Source organism: Macrobrachium nipponense, chromosome 3 (genome assembly GCF_015104395.2).
Source record: "Macrobrachium nipponense isolate FS-2020 chromosome 3, ASM1510439v2, whole genome shotgun sequence".
Taxonomy (NCBI): domain Eukaryota; kingdom Metazoa; phylum Arthropoda; class Malacostraca; order Decapoda; family Palaemonidae; genus Macrobrachium; species Macrobrachium nipponense.
Genome location: NC_087202.1, coordinates 125,278,696 through 125,300,496, shown reverse-complemented (window position 1 = coordinate 125,300,496; position 21,801 = coordinate 125,278,696). Strand labels below are relative to the sequence as shown.

General features: G+C 42.9%; 1 protein-coding gene across 1 annotated transcript in view; it reads left to right on the top strand.

Moving 5' to 3' along the window:
- LOC135222044 (uncharacterized) overlaps positions 1-21,801 on the top strand; it is a 261,893-nt gene that overhangs the window by 66,666 nt on the left and 173,426 nt on the right. The window contains exons 7-8 of the mRNA XM_064260178.1: positions 14,466-14,657; positions 17,318-17,401. Of these exons, the coding sequence (XP_064116248.1) occupies positions 14,466-14,657; positions 17,318-17,401 (276 nt within the window). The remainder of the gene's footprint in view (positions 1-14,465; positions 14,658-17,317; positions 17,402-21,801) is intronic.

Sequence of the window (21,801 nt, the reverse complement as noted above, 5' to 3'; positions counted from 1 at the left end):
AACAACAACTTGTTTTGTTGATTGCAGTGAGAAAAGGCAAAGCCACATCGCGAGAGGAAGGATGATAGGCTGCCAATCAAGAGTCCAGGCAGTCCCTTATCCTTCTCCTCGTTCCGCTCTTTCGCCAGTTGCCTTGCTCTCTAGATTTCATGCAGCTCTCCAGAGGTTGTCTAGAGAGCACGGTTACCATCTTCCCGAACGTGTGTCAGTTGAGAAGAAGAAGAGGTCTTGGTTCGATGGCTTTGAGCCTCTTTTGAAGAATATTTCAGCCTGCGGCCCCTCAGTCTCCTCCTTCGCAATTGTTATCTTCGAAGGACGACAGGCTCATTCATGCCTCCACTCAAACGCGGTGTCTGAAGGATTTTCAAACAACTTAAATCGTGGTGAAGTCCCTGGAACTACTGGTGAATTTCGCAAAAGTCACATCTGATCCCAACCCAATCCATCGTGTATCTGGGGATTCAGATGGATTCAGTGGCTTTTCGAGCTTTTCCGTCCCAGGGACGTCAGCAGCAAGGCTTAGACAAAGTGTTAGCCTTCCTAAGGAAAGATTCGTGCTCGGTGAGGGAATGGCAATGGTCTAATAACTGGAAAAAAATGTCAAATAAAAAACTGGAAAATGAAAAAAAAAGGTCCTAACTGGGGACCATTTCCTTGCTGGAGAAGTTTGTTTCCTTGGGAGACTGCACCTCAGACCGTTACAATTTTTTTCTCAAGTACAATTGGAAAAAAAACAAGAATCTACACATGATCTTGGAAATTTCAGGAGAGGTAAAACTTGAAATGTTGGCTAGATCCAGTGTAGCTGTCGGAGGGCGTGTCTCTCAGCTTCAGAAGCCCCGACTTAGTGTTGTTCTCCGACGCGTCCACCACGGGATGGGGAGCATCATTAGGGGGAAAGAAGTGGCAGGCACCTGGAGAGGGGAACAGGTGTCCTGGCACATAAACCTAAAGGAAATGGCAGCCATCTTTTTAGCTCTCCAGTTTTTCCAAGAAAAAGTCTCTCGTCGAATAGTCCAAGTCAACTCAGACAACACCACAGCTCTGGCGTACTTGAAGAAGTAGGGAGGAACACAGTCTCAGTCCCTTTTTGCTCTGGCAAAGGAGATCTTGCTGTGGGCAAGGGCACTGGACGTCATGATCCTTACGAAGTTTGTAGCATGAGTAGAGAAATGGTTGCTGTGGGGCAGATCTCCTCAGCATCGAGGTCAACTTCTGCCAACCGTAGTAGACTCTGCATCAGGTAGGTATGCCAAGAGCTGTGGGGGTTATGGGGACGTCCGCTCGTGGATATCTTTGCGACGTCCAGAACGAAGAGGCTTCCACTGTACTGCTCCCCAGTACTCGACCCAGCTTGCAGTGACGATAGACACACTCTGGGACTGGACGGGGATGGACCTGTACGCCTTTCCCCCATTCGATCTTAGGGGAAGTCATGAGAAAGTTTGTTTGCGGTGTCGGAAGGAAGGGACGAGAATGACTTTGTTCGCCCGTTCTGGCCTGCGAGAGAGTGGTCACAGAGGTCATGGCCTTTGCAGTAGACTTCCCGAGGACGCTTCCAGTAAGGACAGATCTACTCAGACAGCCCCACTTCGAGAGGTACCACAGAAGCCTCTTCGCTCTGAGTCTGACCCGCATTCAAACTATCCAAAAGTTGAGGACCAGGAGCGAGGAGGTGGTTTTTATACGTCAAGTTGCCGGCGAGAAACGCTATCGCCAGTGCAGAAGAGCGTTTTCCAACGCAGTGTACAATCGAAGTGGATAGTCTTCAGGAGTTGGTGCAAGAAGAACGGCATTTTCCTCCACCACGACCTGTGAGCCAGATTTGCTGACTTCCTTTTCTGAGAAGGGATCTAAAACTTGCAGTCTCTACAATCAAGGGTTATAAGAGTGTGCTTTTAGTTGTCTTTAGGCACAGAGGCCTGGACTTGGCGGACAACAGAGACCTTCACGATCTCTTGAGATCTTTCGAAACGATGAAGGTTCAACAACCCAAGTTGCCGTCTTGGAACTTGGATGTAGTTCTGAAGTTCCTCATGTCCAGTCCATTCGTACCTATGCATGAAGTGCGAGCTTTTATGAATTCTTCTTGGTTCCATAACAATATGTCATAAAGGACATATGAGCTGTCACTTACAGGGAGATGCAATTCTGTGTTGACCTCCCGTTACACGAAGGAGTCAATTCAACCTACAAGAGATCCTTTTCTCTTGGTTGTTCGTGTCTGCGGATACGTTGCTGGGATACGGAGCCGACACTGATCCTTAACTAGTGAGTTAATTTTTAGTTTAACTCTCTCTAAAATTAAGCGCTAACCCTCGTGTTAGGATCAGGTGATCGGGAGCGGTGTTGTGCTCCTTAATTATGCTAATAGCATAGGTATATGGTCATATGAGTGGATTAGCACCCATTGACAAATGCCAGTTAGGCTTTGCCGAGTAAGTGGATAAGACCCCATCGGCAAACCCACAAGAACTCTTACCCATAGGTCACATCCTCGCTGAGGCTCTTGAGACGAAGCAGACTCCTAAGCAATAGCTAGGAAGTCAACCCTCTGTCTGAAAAGATAGGAACCAAGGTTTATAAGAGGTCCTTCTTATAACTGTGGTGTTTGGTCAGGAAGCCAAGGTTACCAGTGTCAAAGAATGCTTTGGCTTTTTTCTTGAGGGGCACCATCAAGGAAGTGCATTCATCCTGTCAAGACAGTGATATGAAAGTGTTGAAGGTGAATGCGCATGGACTGAGGGCTATTTCTACGTCGGTAGCCTTCCAAAAGAACATGGCACTCAATGACATCTTGAATGCCACATTTTGGCGTAGTAATTCAGTGTTTGCCTCTCACTACCTTCGGGAGGTGAGGATTACATACGAGAACTGCTACTCTTTGGGCCCATATGTCGCAGCAGACAATATATTGGGGACAGAGAGTAGCACTCTTCCTATCTTTTAGAAAATAATATGTTAGTTTGGACTTTTTAATTTTATTTCTTTTTATTTTTTATTTTTATGATGTTTATGTAGGTGTTTAGTTTTTTGTGGTCTTGGGTAGGCCGCCTTAGGCGGACTTCCCTCCATTAGCCTTGGTTTTACGAAGTTTAACCAGATAGGCTAGGTCAGGTGGTAATGTTTTTGCTTCGCCCTCATAGTAGGGTAAAATGTTTTTGTCACATGTGGTCACGCCCCCACTGACAAATCATCTGGAGCGCACCAGCTACATAGGTCCCCGTCCTTGCTGGCACCTCCAGTGAAGCATAACAGCATTCGGTGTCTAAACAACACCTATATGATCTGTCACATTGTGGTCACGCTCCCCGTGACAGTTCATTAGAGCGCACCAGCTACACAGGTCAACGTCCTTGCTGGCACCTCTAGGAATGCAGTACCGAAATGGAGGTCTATAATATAGGATCTAGTTGCATTGTGGTCACGCCCCCGTTGACAGATCCTCTAGAACTCAACTGCTTCACAGGTCACTACCTAGCTGGAGTCTCTAGTAAAGCAGAAGCAGACTTGGGTGACGGTACTCACAAAGTCAGCTATGCTAACAGTTAAGGAACCAAAATATCAATCATATATATGCAATTGTTTCCCAAAATCGAATCTGTCTCCCCCTTCCTCCAAAGGTGGGATTCAGCTATATATATATCTGGCAGGTAAGATTCATGAACAAAATGATATTGTTATGATACAATAAAGTTTGTTCATAACTTACCTGGCAGATATATATAATCAAAGTGCCCACCCACCTCCCCTCAGGAGACAGTGGCACTAGAAAAATCTGACAGAAAATGGGAATGGTTCCTTACGCCCACCTCCCAGCGGCGGGAATGGGTACTACCACCTGGCCGACCACTGCGTGTGCCGGGAGTTTTGAAAATTCTGTCGGACTTCGGAGAATACAGCTATATATATATCTGCCAGGTAAGTATGAACAAACTTTATTGTATCATAACAATATCATTTTAATTATACTTACCCAGTAATTACATGATCAGAGCCCTCCCTCCTCCAGAATGAGCTAATTGGCTGTGTTGTTCCTAACCTTCTCGCTAGGGGGCGAGACTGGTGTCACCTACATACTTATTGGTGTTGCTACCATGAAATTTGAATCAATACTGCTGCGAATAACAGAAACTACAGCTATCTAATTATCTATGCAATTACTGGGTAAGTATAATTAAAACCTTGTTGTTCATATACGGAACAAACCTTCGGTCTTAACATTAGGATTTACTAGTGCCAAGCTTGAAACAGGTAGAATTAAAATTAAACTTGTGAGATCCAGGGACTATTGGCATCTACCAGGTTATGGGGCATGTATACCCAGAATGCCCTTGGCGTCCTGTGACCCACCAGTTATTTTCCTACCTCCTTTAAGATAGGACGTGTTTACTGTCTATCTGATTTAAAGCTGGTTTTCAGTTTGCCCGTTTTTTATCCATTTCATTTTCATTGTTCTTATTACTTTTTTTTCTCTGAGTGTGCTCAGTGTGAGTGTGATCGATAAGAGTGTATAAGTGGTAAGATGGAAATTTTTGCTTCACCCACCATCGGGATCTTCTGCTGTTTCGAAGAGGAGACAAAGGAAATGCCCCGGAGTCAGTGGCTTTCCGTGTTCAAGATTCCTAACTTTGGTGTCGACGGATCCTCATCCAACATGTAGTAACTGCAGGGAAAATGTATGTACAATTTTTAATCCGTGTTCTGTTTGTTGGGTTTGGTCGGTGGAACAGTGGAAAAAGTTTTATGAGAAAGGCCAGTACAAAAGGAAGGAGGTGACGCCATCTTTGGATGACCAAGCCTTGCCGGCTTCTTTTGTATCGGCAATAAACCAGACTGCTCCATATGTTTCGCCACCTGCTTTTGATTTGTCCCATACCCCTTCGGTTTCTCCTGGCAATTCGTTATCAGAAACTTCAGGAGGGGTTTTGGGTAATTTTATGCATAATATGTACGCTCCTTTGTTCCCAGCAGGGAATGGGGGAGCATCGCCATCTTTGTTCCAGGTGCTGGCTCCCGACGCACATAGGATGGAAGGTACGTGGGCGGCGCTAAGCCTACAGGCGTACCAACCTTGGGGGGTTTGCTGTCACATTATATGGAGTCACGGTTCCTGCAGAGTCCAGCAGCGCTGAATGTTCCTCATCCCCCTGGCTTGCAATTTATGGGAAATAATGCCACGGCTACACCATCAAATTCTATGTTTACTGTGATGCAGAACATTGGGGGTAGTTTTGCAGCAAACGTACGGATGCCAGCAGAAGCCGCACAGTCTCTCCCTACAAGATTGGTGGCGTCACAACATACGTCACACACCGACATGTCAGATGCGTTGACGTCACAGACTACTGCTTCTCGGTCTACTTCGCTGCATCCGGATCCAAATAGCTTTCTGACTCGGCAGTACACACTGTAATGTTGAAATTACAGGATATAAGAAGAGAATTGCTAAGAAAGACAAAAAGAAAAGGCGTGATTCGTCTTCTTCTTCGTCTTCTTCCTCTAGCTCGGCGTCATCGCTAAGTTCGATGACATCATGGCGTGCGCCATCAAGCGTTGGAGGATTCGGGATTTCGTGACCGATCCTCGGGCTAAGAGGAGAAGAGTGAATTCTTCTTCATCTTCAGACCAGGACTGTCGTATCCCAGTCAGCAAGAAAGTTGAGAAGTCAGTGGCTGGTAAGCACAAAGCTAGCCTACGAAGCTGTGTGCAAGAGTCCGAACGAGCGAGAGAGGCAACGGGCGATGGACTAGCGGCCGATGCGGAGTTGCCAGTACAAATTACAAAGAGTGTAAGCAAGACTACGATGCCGCTGGCAAAATCAACGTTGGGGGCGAAAAGTGCAGCAAAGAATAGAAGGCAGGTTCCAGTTTCGCCTGTAAGGCCGTTTAAAATACGGACAAAGGATGATAAGGCTCCTATTAAAAGAACGAAGAATAGAGAGTTGGCAATCTCGTCTGATACGTTGGTGGAAGGCGTCCGCCTGGATGAAAGATTGAGGCCGAATTCTCCGACGGTCGTTGGAAACGATAGCAATCGTAATAGAGAGGAAGTTAGCTCAGTTTCAAGGGAGCCTTCATCTTGGAGGTGTAGTCGAGATTGTCGCTCTAGATCTGAGAATAGAGAAAGAGTGAGGCGTTCTCATCCTCCTGCTGACTATTTGGGATCGAGCCGCGGCGGTCATCAGAGGTCAAAGAGGCCACAGCTGTAGGGGCAGACGGCCACGAAATTCCTGGCCGTTTGTCAGAGGATAGGAGTGAGATAACATTCCCTTTGGCGGAGCACAGTATGTTAGAGCCAGAGGAAGGAGAAAACCAAGTTTCTGGCTTCGTATGCGGACGTGATTGATTTGATTCGTCAATTCAATAACCTTTCGGAGAAAACAGAAACACCTGCCAGTATGCTTCCTCCAGGGATTGACATGGTATTTGGATTGAAAAAGGATACCAAGGTGTCGTATGAATTGCCTAGTTCAAGTCATGCGGACTCTGTTTTACAACACGTAAACGCACGGATTGCAGGAAGGGATAATTCCTTAAGATCTAATAGATCATATAAATTTATTCCTCCAATGATGAAACAAAGGAAATATTATACGACACCGACGGTCCCTTTGCTGTTTAGGCAAGTGTACCCTAATGTGGTAAGGTTAAGGCCTGGATTAACCTTAGATCAGGTTAAAAAGGAGTGCCCTTCAATGACTTACCAAGAGGCTGCTACGTTAGAAGCAACAGCTTCTTCTGTCTTTCAGACTGCTTCTTTGTTAGATCTTTGGTCAACAGCAGTGGCGAAGATTGCATCCTCAGAAGTGACAAGAAAGGTAGTGGATGAATCATTGTTCATTAGATTACTACTATCAGGTTGCAAAGCGATTGCGTACTTGACAAATTTAAGTGCCAATGTTTGGGCAAATATCCTGTTAATGAGGAGAGATGCAGCTTTGGCTAGACTAAGCCTCACTGTGGATTTGGATTTTCTGTTAGCGATGAGGAATGGGGATATCTTAGAGTCGCAATTGCTGTTGCCAGAGGTCATACTGGAAGAGGCTATAGATAGAAAAAGGATGGACACTAACGATAGATTGGTACAGCAGGCAGTTAGAAAAACGTCTAACAGTCAAGCTACCTCTATGTAGGTAAGGCAGCAGCAAATACTCGGAAGAAGACAGTGAGACATAACATCCCTAATAGAGCAACAAGACCCTCTTCCCCAAAGAGGTTAGTTCATTGGCCCTTTCACAATAGAAACAACAGAGGAAGGGGGATTAGGGGAAGAGGGAGAGGCTCAAGAAGATAGGATGGGTGCCTCTCATCACTCGGCCACACCAGTGGGGGGTTGCCTAGTAAATCACTGGAAGGTGTGGCAGGAACTGGGAGCAGAGCAGTGGGTGGTGGATGTTCTCAGGGTCGGGTATTTGATTCCGTTCGAGGTAACCCCACCCCTGACAGAACAGCCATTACCTCACCTCGCTTATGTTCAGGAATCTCAGAAGGCTATTATTCTGCAAGAGGAAGTGAAGAAGATGATGGAAAAAGGGGCTGTAGAACAAGTATCCATTCTGTCAAAGGGCTTTTACAGCAGGATTTTCCTGGTACCCAAAGCCAGCAGGGAATGGAGGACAGTAATAGATCTGTCAACTCTGAATCTGTTTATAAGGAAAACCAGTTTCAAAATGGAAACTCCAAAAACGGTTCTACAAGCAGTCAGGATCGGGGACTTTATGCTGACAGTCGATCTGAAGGACGCATACTTTCAGATACCAGTCCATCAGTCTTCAAGGAAATTTCTCCGCTTCAGTCTTGCAGGGAAAGCTTTTGAATTCAAGGTCCTGTGCTTCGGATTGACAACGTCTCCTCAAGTTTTTACAAGTGTTCACTCTCGTGTCGACGTGGGCGCATGCTCAGGGGATCAGGCTAATAAGATATCTGGACGATTGGCTGGTGATAGGACACAATAAAAGCCAAAGTATTCCCAACGGACCAGAGAATAGAGAAATGCAAACAAATGCCTTTCTGGGAAAACAAACACAGCCAGCAAGGCAGTGGCAGGTAGTACTGGGAATCCTAACTTCCTTGGAGAAGGGAGGCTACACCTTCGATCTCTACAATGGAGGATGAAGGGGATTTGGTCACCAATAGTAGATCACCCGTACGAGCAAATTCCTATTGTCGGCAGCAGTGAGGAAAGGCTTGCTGTGGTGGGTGAATGATAACAATCTGACAGTGGGTGTCCCCCTTCAACAATCCTCCCCGGTTCTCTTGCTGTTCTCAGATGCGTCATTAGAAGGTTGGGGAGCCCATATGGAGGAGCTGATGGTGTCAGCAAAATGGAGTTGTGAGGACAAAGAACTCCATATAAACATGCTGGAGTTAAAAGCAGCGTTTCTAGCTCTACAGGAATTCAGGGAGAGAGTGAAGGGACAATCAGTGGTATTGATGTCAGACAACACCACAGTAGTAGCTTATATAAACAAACAAGGAGGCCTAGTTTCTCGGCAGTTACATGTGATGACAGTCCAACTTCATCAGTGGACTGTGGAAAATCTAGTAGACATAAGGGCCAGATATATTCCGGGAAAAAGAAACATAGTAGCCAACAAGTTGAGCTGCAGGGATCAGATACTGGGAATGGAGTGGTCCTTGCTCCAACAGGTAGTGGACTGGATGCTCATGTTGTGGGAAAGGGCAATCATAGACCTATTCACAACCAGGTACAACAAACTGTTGGAAGTGTATTGTTCAGTAGTCCCAGACGTAGCGACAGTAGCAGAAGATGCGCTACAACACCCTTGGGACAATCTGGACGTGTACGCATTTCCTCCATTTTGTCTAATCCATCAGGTTCTGAACAGGGTAATGCGGTCTCAGAACCTCAAGATGACTCTGGTAGCTCCTTTATGGCCAAAGGCAGAATGGTTTCCGGACCTGTTGGAACTCCTAATAGACGTGCCGAGAGAGTTACCCCCATGGAGCAACCTACTGTGTCAGCCGCACATGGAGAGGTACCACCAGTCGGTGAAGTCCCTATCGCTTCACGGTAGAGACTGTCAAGTATCCCCTCCGAACGAGAGGGTTTTCGCCAAAAGCAGCAACTCAGATGGCAGGAAATATCAGGAAGTCATCTGCGGCAGTATACCAAGGAAAGTGGTTGGCATACTGTGATTGGTGTCGTAGAGGGAACCTGTCTCCACTCGGTACCACTATTCACCAGCTAGCAGACTTTCTGGTATATCTCAGGACAGAAAGGTATATGTCTGTATCTGCAGTGAAGGGGTATAGGGCTGCACTAGCCTCAGTCTTACGAATGAAAGGTGTGGACATTTCGTCTTCATGGGAGTTGACCATGCTGATGAAGAGTTTTGAGCAGTCATGTTCGCCTAAGGAACTAAAAGCCCCAGATTGGGATCTGACCATGGTACTGAGTAGTCTGACAAAACCCCCCTACGAACCACTAAGGCAGTCCACAGATAGGAGCCTGACCCTGAAGACAGTCTTCTTATTGGCCCTAGCTTCAACCAAAAGGGTGGGGGAGCTACATGGCCTGTCATATATCATAAAGCACTCAAGAGGTTGGAAGTCAATGGTATTCGAGTTTGTTCCAGAATTCGTGGCCAAGACTCAAAACCTAGCAATAATGGACGGCAGATTCGACTCCTTTTCCATACCTTCCTTGGTATACTTTTTAGACAATGACAAAGATGAGATGCTTCTGTGCCCTGTCAGGGTAATAAGAGAGTACTTAAGAAGGACAAGGCACCTCAGGCCGGGGTGCCGGAGGTTGTTCGTAAGTACAGGACGGAACAAGAAGGAAGTGTCCAGGAATATGATCAGGAATGCCTACATGACAGAAGACAGGGGGTCAAATAGCCAGGAGAGAGCTAGAGCTCATAACATCAGAGGCTTGAGTGCTTCTTTGGCATTCAAAAAGAATATGTCAGTGGAGAGAATTCTGAAAGCTGGTGTTTGGAAACGCCAAACAACTTTCACTTCATTCATTTTATTTAAAAGATGTTGCCCATAGATCCTTGGACACTTTTTCCTTGGGTCCAGTGGTGGCAGCCCAACAAGTGATATAGCTCATCCAGTACCCCTGGCGGGTCAGTTTGTGTCTAGTCTAAGATGATGGTATGAAAGTAGAATGAATGGGATGACTGGTCTTTTTTCTTTACTACTTTCTTTCTACTCCTTTACCTATGGGCAGTATGAAGGAGAGTACCATCATATGCTGGAACGGACTAGATGCAGGTGAGGTGGTCAGCCATACTGTATAGTTATCTTAGGGTATAGTATACTTTTCAGTAGCAACACACTCCTCTCGGTAATAGGGAAGAGAGGGGTGAGGGTGGATCCAGATGCAAGGGACAAGAGTGTTTTATGAGAAGGGAAGGTTCCCTGTTCTCCCATAATGTATAAACCATAGAATGGTATCAGCACCCAGTGAGGGAAACCAATAGATTCGCTTACATCTTTGGTTCTAGGTTCATAGTCCATTCTCTTGGAATTCCCCTAGTATTCGGAAATGGATAAAGGTGGCAAACTCCCAGTCAGTTATAGAGACTTACCTCCCTCCAATAAGTAAGTCTATCTTAATGTTAAGACCGAAGGTTTGTTCCGTATATGAACAAATGACAAATTTTTAACATTTGTATTTTTCATAACTAACAAACCTGAGGTCTTAACAGGTAAAGGCCCGCCTTGAACCACCCCTCTAGCAGTCTAAACTGGGTTAGAAATATAACTGGTGGGTCACAGGACGCCAAGGGCATTCTGGTTATACATGCCCCGTGACCTGGTAGATGCCAATAGTCCCTGGATCTCACGTTTAATTTTAATTCTACCGGTTTCCAGCTTGGCGCTAGTAAATCCTAGTGTTAAGAACTCAGGTTTGTTAGTTATGAAAAATACAAATTAGTTAAAAATTTGTCATTTTTATTATAAAAACATCATTTTCACTTGCCTTGGTGCTGCATCTTGCTCTTGTGAAGCCTAATATGGCAAGAATTGTCAGAAGACAACAGTTGACTATGTGGGATACAATTCATGAATAAAAACTATTGAGGAACATATCTGACAAATATGTGAGAGTAAGTATTAAAAACTTTGCTAGTTGAATGCAGGCATCAAAGTAAATAAAATAAGTTGTAACTTGGTCAGTTTGTTGTCACTCGCTTCAACTATGGCTTGGAAATGAGAAGACAAATGATTGTGTTAGAATCTTAGTTGACTTTTCTGAGTAAAGTAAAGACTAATTTTAATTAATGGGAAGTGCCAAGAAGAAACCTTATTAATAAAGCTCATGTAGATCTCATGGGATTTCACATATTTATTGATTGAAGCAGCAAGGAGGTTAGGTAATGGTTACAGAAACACTTCAGGTAAGCCATACTCTGCTGCTGAATGCCCTGAGTGGTGATGGTGGGGTGAAGGATCCAGGAGAGCACTTGGTCAGGAATCTAGGCTCTAGCAACTCAAAGGGGGGTTAAGGTAATGTGTAGATAGTATGAAGTTCGTAATGCAGTATATAATTGTCAGCTAATTCAGATAAAAAACAAGACAATCATATATGTGAGACACAGAAGCTAGTAACCCTGTTTCTATGTTGCAACTTATGAAAGAGGTAAAAGAAGAGGATTCATTCCTCCTAGTCCTCCCTCAGAGCAACACTTAGCCCTGTAAAAGTAATGATTCCAAGGAACAAATGTATCCTCTTATACAGTGGGAAGTTGCACTGTCACCTTTAGGTACCTGAATTGAGAGCATCTTGTTCTCATGAACTCAAACTCTTACCAGTGCCACTTTACCATCTGACAATGTGTTGTAAACTCTGAGGCTGACCAATAGAGACTGTTTTTTGAAACTTGTTTCTCAGAATGACACATGGAAATCAATATTCTTGGGAAACTATGGTTCTCTCAGGTAAATGATGGGGTTCGGTCACGTACAGAAGAATGTCCTATTGATTGTTAGCAGTGGACGCCTGAGAAGACATGGTGAAAGGTGCTCCAGAGGGTTCTTGGCTATATTAAGTTTGGGACTTTGCCATGAAGTCAACTATAGAAGTTTAGGCTCTAGAGTGTGATCAAAAGTATTTACGAACTTGAGTCAGGAAGGGCAGATGATATAGCTTCTCTGCTACAAATTTTGCCATCACCAATTGGTTGTCAAGGTATTAAAGTCCAGATGAAGACTTAGGAGGTGGTTGCCAGGATGAAATGCATTGAACTGAAATACCTAGACAACTGGGGTTTTTTATGTTATTTTATTTGAAAACTTTGCAAAGAACTGGGTAGCAACACCTCCTCCACATTCTCTCTCTCTCTCTCTCTCTCTCTCTCTCTCTCTCTCTCTCTCTCTCTCTCTCTCTCTCTCTCTCTCTCTCTCTCTCTCTCTCTCTCTCTCTCTCTCTCTACAAAGAGACCTTAACAAAGTATATGATTGGGCAGAGGTAAATAGGATGGTATTTAACTCTGATAAATTTGAATCAATAAATTATGGAGACAGAGAAAGAAAGCTATATGCATATAAGGGACCTAATAATGAGACCATCACAAATAAGGAAGCAGTTAAAGACCTTGGTGTGATGATGAATAGGAACATGTTATGCAATGATCAAATAGCAACTCTGTTGGCAAAATGTAAAGCAAAAATGGGAATGTTGTTACGGCACTTCAAAACAAGAAAAAGCTGAAACACATGATTATGCTTTATAAAACATATGTTCGTAGTCCACTTGAATATTGCAATATGATATGGTACCCACACTATCAAAAGGATATTGCACAAATAGAGAGTGTACAAAGGTCCTTTACAGCTAGAATAGAAGAAGTTAAGGACCTAGACTACTGGGAAAGACTACAATTCTTAAAATTATATAGTCTATAGGAAAGAGAGAACGCTACATGATAATTCAGCCGGCATGGAAACAGATAGAAGGAATAGCAGAAAATATCATGGAACTAAAAATATCAGAAAGAGCAAGCAGAGGTAGATTAATAGTGCCCAAAACTATACCAGGAAAAATAAGGAAAGCACACAGGACATTAATCCACTACGCACCAGCATCGATAATTGCAGCGTTCATTCAATGCGTTGCCAGCTCATCTGAGGAATATATCAGGAGTGAGCGTAGATGTGTTTAAGAATAAGCTCGACAAATATCTAAACTGCATCCCAGACCATCCAAGATTGGAAGATGCAAAATATACCGGAAGATGTACTAGCAACTCTCTGGTAGACACTAGAGGTGCCTCACACTGAGGGACCTGGGGCAACCCGAACAGATGTAAGGTCTGTAAGGTAAGGTCTCTCTCTCTCTTCTCTCTCTCTCTCTCTCTCTCTGTTTGTTGTTTTATGTAATTTCTCATTAATGAATTATTTTGAATCCATTTCTAATTTTGTTTCATCTATTTATACATAATTTTATTTTCTATATTTCAAATTTGAGATCATAGAAGGTCTCCTTTGGGAGGACTCTGGATGGTTTTGAATGTTTGTGAAGTAAATTTTAGGATATTTTCATAATGTGTGAATTGAATCTTGAGTGTTATTGCTAGCAACAATCAGATCTATTAGTGTAATTAGTACTGTCTGTGACAACTGCATGGCAGCATCCATTTCCTTTTTTGAGATTAGTAAACATAGCTAAATTTTCCCTTTCCCTTCCCAGGCTGCCTTAACTCCTTTAATAAGAGGGTTCCATTGTTTGGCCTTGTTCATTTGTTCTTAGTTTCATGTTTAAATTGTTATGAATTCAATAGTGCTGTTAGAAATTTGTTGCTTTTATTGTAAGAGTGGCTCTTATAATAAAAGCAAATCTCTTTGATGCAAAGAGATTTGCTTGACTTCGAATGCCTATTCATTTAGTGCTGTAAATGTTTTTCTTCTGATACCTTGTAGAATGAACATTTAAATTTTCCTCATTTTAGTTGATTTATAGACCCACTTCCATAATCTGAGTGATCCCCTCTGGTTACTTGATAGTAAGTGGAAGTACGTACACATAAGTTGCCAGATGCCACAGATTCCTTCTTTACAATCTTTTTTTCTAACCAGTTTCCAGTTGGCAGTTAGGACCTCAGGTTTGTTAGCTATGAACAATAAAAATTCCAATATTAAAAGGTATTCTTGCTGAAGGAAAAGATTTTTTATTTAATAGAATCATCATGTTCTTGAATAAAACCAGTTTTCTAAATAAAGTCTGATTTTTCTTTTTTTATGGGATTAATTCCTGAAAACCAGCCGAAAAGAGCCTTTATTTGGCTCAGAGGTCTGGATAAACTAATCCTTCTTATAAAATGATAATAATAACAATGTGAAGTTATCCTCCTGTTGAGCCTTGTAAACCTTTCTACTCTCATTTTTCCTTGCAGTGTTGATTAACCTGATAGCTCCCATTCCATTACTTAATTGGAATGTTTCCTTGTTGTAGAGAAGTTAAGCACTTAAGACAGTGAATTTATATTGCAGATGGCAACCTTGATACGCCTTCGTTATTCCTCTCTGCCTCCTGCGATGGAAGGGATCAAAGCCTTGACAACTGTAGAGTGGAAACGAATTAATGTAGAGGGACAGTTTGATCTTGTTCCTAAACTTCATTTTAAAGGCTACCATTTAATTCTTAATATGATTATTCTCAGCGAAGGAGCAGGCCACGGTAAAGTATGTATTTTTCAAACTTTTATGAAGTTTTATTTTGTAAACAATTTTTTCTCTTGTTTTGACAACAGTTTTCCTTAACCCTTAAACGCCGAGTGGACGTATTTTACGTCGACATTTTTTGTCTCTCGGGTGCTGACTGGATGTATTTTACGTCGACATACAAAAGTTTTTTTTTAAATTTGCGGAAAAATATTATAGGCCTATCAGCCAAAAACTCTTGAATCACGCGCCTTGGGGGATGCTGGGAGTTCACGGATCAAGGTGTTGTTTTGTTTACAATCGTTTTGCAGGCGCGCAAGCGCGAATTTCTTTCTTGCCGCACTAAAAAGTATCGGTGACACATCTCGGAAATTATTTCGTCACTTTGACATCATTTTTGTACCATTTTAAATTAGCCGTTACATGGAGTATTATATATGAAAATGTGCACATTTTTATTTAGAATACAACCAAAAAATACTCATGATTGTAGCTTTTATCAGTTTTGAGATATTTTCATATAAATAACGATAAGTGCCAAAATTTCAACCTTCGGTCTACTTTGACTCTACCAAAATGGTTGAAAAACGCAATTATAAGCTAAAACTCTTATATTTTAGTAATATTTAATCATTTACCTTCATTTTGAAACAAATTGGAAGTCTCTAGCACAATATTTCGATTTATGGTGAATTTATGAAAAAAACTTTTTCCTTACGTCCGCGCGGTAACTCTTCCGAAAAAAATCATATGTGCGATTGTGGTAATGTTTGCACCATTTTAAAATTAGCCGATACATAAAGTTTTATGTATGGAAATGTGCGGAATTTCATGCACAATACAACTAAGAACAACCCATGGTTGTAACTTTTATCAGTTTTGAAATATTTTCATATAAAAAATGATAAGTGACAAATTTTCAACCTTTGGTCAACTTTGACTCTACCAAAATGGTCAAAAAATGTAATTGTAAGCTAAAACTCTTATATTCTAGTAATATTCAATCATTTCCCTTCATTTTGCAACAAATTGGAAGTCTCTAGCACAATATTTTGATTTATGGTGAATTTGTGAAAAAAATAACATTTTCTTTACGTCCGCGCGGTAACTCTTCCAAAAAAATCATACGTGCGATTGTGGTAATGTTTGCACCATTTTAAATTAGCCGTTACATAAAGTTTTATATATGAAAATGTGCGCAATTTCATGTAGAATACAACGAAAAATAATTGAAGGTTGTAGCTTTTCTCATTTTTGAAATATTTGCATATAAATCACGATAAACAGAAAAAATCCACTTTGACTCTACCGAAATGGTCAAAAAACGCAATTGTAAGCTAAAACTCTTACAGTCTAGTAATATTCAGTCATTTATCTTCATCTTGAAACAAATTTAAAGTCTCTAGCACAATATTTAGATTTATGGTGAATTAAAAAAAAAAACTTTCCTTCCCTCCGCGCGCGGATTCTCCGCCACAAATTTCCGAAATGCGTATGTCGCATTCTCGGAATATTTGCTCCATTTCATATTAGGCATTTCATAGAGTTTTATATATGAAAATGTGCGCAATTTTATCTAGAATAAAAACGAAAAATATTGAAGGTTGTAGCTTTTCTAATTTCTGGAATAATTGCATATATGTAAAAAATATATAAAAAAATTCGACATTTGGTCAACTTTTAACTCGTCAGATATGGTCAAAAACTGCAATTGTAAGCTAATACTCTTACAGTATAGTAATATTTAATCATTTGCCTTCATTTTGAAACAAATTGGAAGTCTCTAGACAATATTTTGATTTATTGTGAATTTTTTGAAAAAATATTTGTTACGTCCGCTCGTTACGAATTGATGCATCATTTTGTGATAATATTTTCTCCGTGTGCTTTTATCGTTTACAATGGGTTATATACCCAAAATGATCGCAATTTAGTGTACAATACAACGAAAAAAAGATTAACTCTTTACCTTTAACCGTTTTGCACATAGCTTGCTTGATTTGAATACAATTATATATGAAATTTTGTTTTCGCGCTATCATATATCGCATTATTTATATATGTAATGTATAAAAATTTTTTTTCATTTCTGATGGTTGCATTTAAACTTCAGGCAATGACAAAAAAAGGAGCCAAAAATGAACTCTTATCTTGAAAACTAAGTGCGCTGTGATTTAAAAAAAAATATTTTTTTCCGCTTCCGCGCTCACTCCGAGACCCCCTCGGCACACAGAAGAAGATTTTTAATATACCCCTTCGCCTTTTAAGGGTTAAACAAGGAGACTGTTGTTGCAATTGCTTGCTGAAATAACTTAGCATGCATTCTTTTTCAAGTATAAACTGTTACTTGACAATCATTTTCAGTTGTCCAGTGGCATTATTTAGACCAGTGGTTCTTAAACGTTTTATGACCATGCTCCACTATAAGAGTTGGTCCTTCCCTGCATGCTCCCCCCCCCCCCCCCCCCCCCCCCCCCCCCACCCCCCCCCCCCCCCCCCCCCCCCCCCCCCCCCACCCCCCCTCCCCCCCCCCCCCCCCCCCCTTTTGCATCTATGTACCATCTATTCATTAGCAATGGATGGTAGTTAGGGTGTTATTGGAATATTCGTTTATATTATATGAATACTGTATCATGGCTTTTAGAGTTTGGTTTTGCATAAGTGGATGTTTTGCTTTTCAGGCTGCAATGATTATGTTACAAGAACCAAGTACTTGTGGAGAAGACGTTCTCAAGTTATATGCTAATGCCAAGCTTGGTGTTCAGGTAAGAACTAGTTAGAAAGTAAGCTGATCATTTGTAATATTTTATCTGGCACACTTGTGGAATAGAAATTTGGGTTGTAAAGAGTGCTAGTACGTATTTTATTGAGCATATCAGGCATCGTCCAGAATGTCTAGATGGAAAGTGGCCCAGGGATTTTACACCAGCATTGTAATGAAGTGTGCAGTGATGATGGTAATGCAGCAGATTTTGACAGAGTGTGACTACATAGTGTTAAGGTTCTTAGGCAAGGTGCAGTGAGATTATTCTCTTACAGATGTGAATGTTGCTGAGATACGTTGCGTCCATCTCCTGGAAAATAGAATAAGTTGAGATATCAAGGTTTGAGATGGTTCAGACATGTGATGAGAATGGATAAGGAGTAGTTAGTCAGTTAGTGAGTTGTTTACCTTAACACAATGAGTGTGTATATATATACACAAATACACATGCTGAAAAATGTATATGTATATATAATATTACAGTTTCAAGTGCAGTACATTTCTGTACTGCACTGAATATCAATACAATTACTGTACTGAAGAAAGAAATTGAGGCCACAGTATGTGGGTAGTTTACCTCAGTGTATACACAGTACATGTGTAGTGCTTTAGGATGTTAGTGTATATACTGATAGGTAATGAGGCCCAAGTGGGGCTTTGTAGTCAAAATCAGAATTTTTCAAGTTCCATTTATATGTAATGGAGTAAACTCGTGGGCCGTGAAGGTAGTAGGCCGAGGCAGTTGCCTTCTTTTAGCCACACATTGAAGAATTTCAGAGCATATGCTCACACAGTGCAACCAAATCACCCATAGAAATTTGTGTAAGGACTTATTTTATGTTATATATAAAATAGCAATAATTTGAAGTATTAGTGTAACTGCTTTGGAAATAAAGGCACAGTTGTACATTACATGCAGTGCAGTTGCATTAATTACTGGTCAATGAAATGCTGTTACCATGACTTAGAAAAAAGCATTCTTTGGGAGGGGACAGACCCCTGTCTTTCTAACAGGCATAAAAATGGTTTCTTCTCATCTATGGGGCTTTGCTGTTTAGGGAAATGAGGGGTATTTTGTTTTTTAATTTTCCAGAATATGCCTCCAAACTTCTAGGGATTGAAAATTATGATTGTACTATACTGTACATTGATATTTATGTGATGGGTAATGTCAAAAACTGAAGTGAAGAATAAAAGTGGTTTGCACATTAGCAGACACATAACTGCTGCTGACACCTGGGTAGTGTGGATGCATGGACATGCAATGGGATGGTTATATATACAAGTAGTGGTGGTGGTAGTATCCTATCTATCAGTACCAATAGAATTTCTTTGGGCCCAGCTATTCATTCATTAGTTCATTTGTTTGGTTTTATGTCCAGTCCTCCATGGGGGTGATTCCCTCTGTGGCGGGCCCTTGTACGTTTTCTATATAAGTTGCTTCTTATACTATGTGTTATGATTGTCTTTCAGTGTTTTCTCATGAGTATCCTAGGTCCCCTCTGTATAGGAGTCTTTAGTTCTTTTTTAAATTTGCTTGTTGTTTAAATTTGCAATGTTGAAATGCTTTCTCACCTCTCTTACAATTTGTTCTGTGTTCAAATAACCTATATGCTTCACTTGCATGTCTGACCACAATATTCATTTCAGGTCTAAAGAAACTTAAGCTGTCTCGTAGATATGTTGGTTCCCCATATTTTAGTGCTTGAAAGATTGTAAGAAACTTTTTGTATTCTATTCTTGCTTTTACTGTGGGCCAATGTAATTAGATTAGTGCTGGGGTTATTTTGTTACAGTGACGTAATCCTTTCATTAATCGGACGGCTCTAGTAGGAAGGTAGGAAGACTGTAGTATATAACGTTGCAGTAGTCAAGCCTTGAAAGTATTGCGTTACAAGTTGGTGTTTTCAGAGTATCTTTGTTTAAATAATTTCTGATAAATGCAATGTTTCTAATGTGATAGTTACAGGTTTTTACAATATGCAGTACATGATTTGTTCCGACACGGCATACAAACCTTCGGTCCTTTTACAATAGGAAGGTACTAGCGGCAGCTGGATAGGTCGTAAGCTTTCGAACAAGGGGTTCGGTAGTTAACTGCTTGTCCGACAGGCGCGCGGCCGCGCGACTGGGAGGTAAACAAATCACTTTTGCTTTCGGCCTGCTGGCGGTGTGGACGTGTATCATCGCTCTCTGCCCCGCGTTCATCGTCGTTTGCTTTCGCATGATTGTGTTTTTCTTTTTCTAATTATCTAGTGAAACTGAATTGTAAGTACAATCATTTCATGAATTCAATTGTGAATTAAAGGATCTTGGTGTCACCACGCCCTCCGATACCCGAGTGCCGGGGGACTGAAGGGCGTAAGTGCGGGAATTCATTTTCCCAGAATGATCCTCGTATTGTGTATGCTCGGTGCGAGGGCGGGAGCACTCGCTCCGAGCGTAGATGGGGTTGGAAATGTGTAGATGAAAATCGTAAGTAAGTGCTCTTTTCATTTATATTTTTTTTTGACCTGTATGCCCGTTGCCGAACGAATGCGCTCGGCACGGAAACTTATTTAGTATGGAAGTGGAAATCGCAAGTACAGTATTCTTTTTCATTTTCATATATTATTTTGATTGTAGCAATACTCAGGTTTTGGATCAGTTTCCGAGCTTACCCGGAAATTGATCCTTCCCCCTTTTATTTTGAATGAAGTGAAATCGCAAGTGCAGTTCTTTTTCATTTCATTTTTTATTGAGATTGCATTGTTTACTGGGATCAATGTTTCCGCTATTCCCGGGAATTGATCCTTCCCCTTTTTATTTGTATGAAGTGAAATCGCAAGCGCAGTAGTCTTTTCATTTTCATATATTTTTTGATTGCATCAATTCATTATGGATCAAGGTTTCCATTAAACCTTGATCCATAAAGGTAAGGAATTGATCCTTTCACCCTTGCGCTCGGTACTAGGGCGGCAAATGCGCTCGATCCGAGCCCTTATTCTTGTGAAGTGAATCGTATGCAAGATGCATTTTCATTTTATTCCTTATTATTGATTGCATCAATATTTATTTGGTTCAAGTTCCGCCCAGTCAGGGAATTGATCCTTATGCCCTTGCATTCGGGCCGATGGCACGATTGCTCTCGGGCTCTTATATTGTTGTTGGGTACATGGGTACTGTGCGGGGGTGGGGAACGAGAACCCCCCCCCCCCCCCCCCCCCGCTCAGCTCCCACAGATGGCCCTTCCCCTTGGGGGGGGGGAGGTTATCGGCGTTCTCTCCGCCCTCGCCCGATCCGTCGAGCGCGGGGGAGGGCGCTCGGTGCCCGATGTACAATTGTATTAGGGGTCTTCCACTCGTTCGGAGAGGGCTCACCCCCCCGCGCGAGGGGACTTCCCCCCCACTAATCGCTACTACTGTTATTTCCGCAGGTGCTACTGCCACGAGGGTGGACCTTGGTGAGGTATGGGCGTCCTTCCATTTTGGCAGGGCGTGCCTAGTTGTCCCGTAGGGGCTGCGGTTCTATGTCTGGGCCTACTGCGGTCACCCATGGAGTGGTGACCACGCAACCCAGGTGACGACGTCCCTCCTCACCTGGTGTACTCGCCTCACGTGGTAACAGTCTTGCCTACAGCCGCTGTGAAGTGCCGTTCGCCGTACCGAGAGGGGGGCGTGCCGCCGCCGCTCGTGGTTGCCGCGCTGCAGCGACCACACTTCCGCTGCCCTAGAGCTCGCCCCTGGACCTGCCGCCAGTACCAGGATGTTGCTGGCTGCTGCTCCACTTCCCTGTGTTTCCGGTGCTGCCTGCCGTACCTGCGATTCTGGGCCTGGACGTCCATGCAGTTGCTGCGCTGGCTGTCCCTGTCGTTGCTGCGCTGGCTGTCCCTGTCGTTGCTGCGCTGGCTGTCCCTACCGATGCTGTGCTGGCTGTGCCTGCTGTTCCTGAGATGCCCATACCTGCTGATGTCGTCCCCTGTTCGTGGTGGTACTACCCCAGACTTTGGTCTGTCTGTACAGGTGCGTCCGGGCCCTGTGGCTTCGGCTACAGCAGCCCCGGCTCCGCCCTGGATAGCAGATCTTACGTCTGTCCTGAGGAAGCTGACGAAGAAGAGGAGGAAGGTGTCGTCGTCGTCGTCTTCATCTTCTTCTATCGTCGTCGGCTGCCGCCTCTTCCCCTTCGACTTCTAAGGCTTCACAGCCGAGGAAGAAGAAGGTTGCCTCCTCCCTCCTAAGAAGTCTCCCTCGGGAGCTTCTCGGGACCCGTCTCACCTCGGTGGGACGGGAGGGTTCCTTCCGCTGGTCCTCCTGCTCCTTCGGGAGCGGGGCCCGTCTCTTCTTCCGCAAGGAAGACGACTACGGGGACCAGAGGGGTACCGGCTAACACCGGTACTTCCTCGCCTGGTGTCAGTGTTCTGCC